Raw genomic sequence first — 3,145 nt, forward strand, 5'->3', positions numbered from 1 at the left:
GGCACAGCCCCATTGTCCTGTTCTTTTCCCACGGCAGGGTGAGGCTGAGTGAATACTTGCAGAAAGGGCTTCCGATGAGCTTCCTTGTGCAGTGAGGGGCTGAGTGTAGACCCCAAGTTCTTGGCAGGGAGAGGCAGACAGGTTTCTGAAAGCAGAGCAAGCTGATCACCTACACATGTGAACTTATTGGGGTACACCTTCTGTGTTAGAAAGCTTCAGAGGCCTGCCTGTGGTGTCCAAGGCGGGGGCTTGGGGGAGGGGACAAAGTCATTGCCCTCCTGTAATCTGAGAGGGGCCCACAGATTCACATTCCTGTTCACATGATGGGAGGGTGCATGCTGCAGATGTGCCCTTGTTCTAGATAAAAGCGAGAGAACTGTCAGGCTCAAACCCTCCATATCATCTGGTCCAAAACCTTCTGCTCTTTGGGCAAGTGCATTATCCCTGCTCTCATTTGAAGTCGAAAGAATCTGAGTCAGCTCAGAAATAAAAGTGACCTTACAACTAACAGTTTAAAACCCCATTCACTCAGGGCCCTGGGGGGAGGGTGAATGTTGGGGTCCAGCACCAGTGGGTCCAGGGGTTCCCAAAGGTGTGGATGGAGTCAGTGAAGAAGGAATGACATGGAGACAGCGTTCAGTTGTTCAGCAGCCTCGCCAGGTTCTCACCAGGTTCTCCAGCCAGGTTCTGTCTTTATTCTCCTGTTACATCTGTATTTATACCAGTTGATTTTAATCCTATCCATTCTATTCCAAAGGTTAGGACGTTTGTTATCTCCATTCCAAAGTCACTACTCTATTTTTCTGTTAATGCCATATATTCTAGGTCCCTTGAAACATATGCTGTGCAGATGTTTCTTCCCTGCAGCAACTGTGTCAAGCAGCAAGGATGGACCGACTTCCGGCAGGGGAAGGGAAGGAGCCCCAGGCAAAAGAGGCTTCCAAAAGGAGCATGTTCAGTTAGCACCCACTGGGTTCCTACCTCTGTAAGGGGCTGTTACCCAATCAAAACTGATTCCTCCTCAGACTTGCAGAGGGGAGCAGAATCAGACCTCACTCCATCCTTTGTACCCAGTGATAAGTGTATTCCTGGTGGTGGACCATCAAGCTGGCTAAAGGGAAGGGGCCCCACTGTGACCAGGAAGGAGGAATTGGATAGGCCTATCTTTCGTTACCACATACTATGAAACTGGAAAGAAAAACGGCAAGCAGAGAGGCGTGCATGAGGAAAGCATGTTTCTCCCAGTTCTGTTCACAGAGCAAGGCAGAGACAGTGGGGCACGCTCCAGAAGCCCCTAGAGGTCTTCACACTGCATCTTCATCACAGTGAACTCGGCGTTCCAGGGGAGTGCTCCAACTATGAAGCTGCACGTCAGTTTCTGAAAGAGACCATCACCACAGTCAGTAGTGCGCCACAAGGTACCAGCTTAGAATATGCTGAAGATGGTTATCATCCATCAAGAAGTGCTCCCAGGAGCCTGCTAGCTGGATGCTGCAAACCTTCATAGTGATTAGCAAATGCTGATGGCCCCAGAGGATTCTCTGTTTCCATACCAACCTTTAGACAGCAAATACAAACAATCCCATATTTTGGTGGGAGATCAGATGTCAACTTCATTTTATTTTTAATTCTCTATAAATATATTCTACAACGTAAATAAAGCAATGCTATGCCAGATACGAATCAATGTATGTTGCATTAATAATTAAATAATGTCTTTTGTTCTGATAACAAATAAGTCAGAATAAGAGCAATTTAGAAGGTTCTACTAGGGCCTAACCTGACTTTCATTTTATAGAGCCCTTCTCTCTTGTTTAGTATCAAAATCAATAAGCAAGATTAAAAAATACCTTTGAAATAAAATATTCTATCTGTGTAGGATAGATGGATGAATGGGTAAATAAAGGGCCGAATAGGTGGATGGATGGATAAATGGATGGAGGGATGCATGAATGGGTAGATAGATGAATGCATACATGGATAGATATAGATAGATAATTAGATGATAGGTAGATAGATAATTATATAGATGATAGATTAGATTATTGATAGATGATAGGTAGGTAGATAGATGATAGATAGATAGATAGATAGATAGATAGATAGATAGACAGATAGATGATAGATAGAGATAGAGATAGATAGATAGATAGATAGATATAGATAGAAGTCCTGGAAAGCAGCAAAGGGCATTTAAATAATTGACTGCGACAAGGAGGTACTTCCAGGAGCTCTGAGGCAAACGGAGTCAGAGAGAATGGATTCAGGAGTTGATCTCTGCTGAGTATCAGACACCTACAGAGGAGGACAATGGAGCTTCTTGCCCCTCAGGCCCACAGACAATACCAGATCAAGATGGCTTTGCAGGGGAATTATATCAGCTTGGCAACCAAAAGCTCCTTTTGTTTTTAAATGGACTCAGAACACAGAAACAGATTAAAAAGCATCCATTCTTATTACACCAGATAAGAGAAACCCCGAGACCAAATCATAAGCCAACATCTGGTCCCAGAGCCTGCAGCAGCAGTACCACCAAGGAACTTCAAAAATGGCATTAAGACATTCTACTGCTTAAGTGTTTGTCCTAGTAAATAGAACAAAATCCTTTTAAAAAATACCAGTGCTCTGGCCAGGTGGCTCAGTTGGTTGGAGTGTCATCCTGTATACGGAAAGGTTCAGGTTCAATTCCAAGGGTGCACGGGGAGCAACAGATCCATGTTTCTCTCTCACATCCAGATGTGTGGTTTCTCATTCTCCCCTCCCCCCCTTCTTATCTCTCTAAAATGAATAAACAGGATTTTAAAAATACTAGCAAGTTAAACAATTACTGCTAGCTCGAGGCTGCCGAGTTTTAGACAGTTCTAAAGCAGTGCCTCTGAGCCTTTCCCAGCGATATCAAGTATATGTGGGTGTCTATACCTGGAAATTTTGATTCGATAGGTTTAGGATGAAGCAATGGAACTGGCCCGTGTGTGCATCTGTGTGTGCATGTGTGTCTGTGTTTTCACCTCATTCTCCAAAGGTTATTAATACTAGTTTGAGAGTACTGAATATACTATATGAAAGCAAAAGCCCTAAATAAAGAAGTGGCATATTGAACCCAACTGCATTCTAACAGATGAGTGCAGACATAATCTGTTGCACT

The 3,145-nt window shown here is 43.9% G+C and overlaps 1 protein-coding gene across 1 annotated transcript in view; it reads right to left on the reverse strand.

The window, feature by feature from the left end:
* Positions 1-1,294: 1,294 nt before the first annotated feature.
* Positions 1,295-3,145, reverse strand: part of CST8 (cystatin 8) — an 8,910-nt gene continuing 7,059 nt past the window's right edge. The window contains exon 3 of the mRNA XM_006757259.1: positions 1,295-1,378. Within this exon, the coding sequence (XP_006757322.1) occupies positions 1,295-1,378 (84 nt within the window). The remainder of the gene's footprint in view (positions 1,379-3,145) is intronic.

This window comes from Myotis davidii, unplaced genomic scaffold (genome assembly GCF_000327345.1).
Source record: "Myotis davidii unplaced genomic scaffold, ASM32734v1 scaffold435, whole genome shotgun sequence".
In the NCBI taxonomy this organism is placed as follows: domain Eukaryota; kingdom Metazoa; phylum Chordata; class Mammalia; order Chiroptera; family Vespertilionidae; genus Myotis; species Myotis davidii.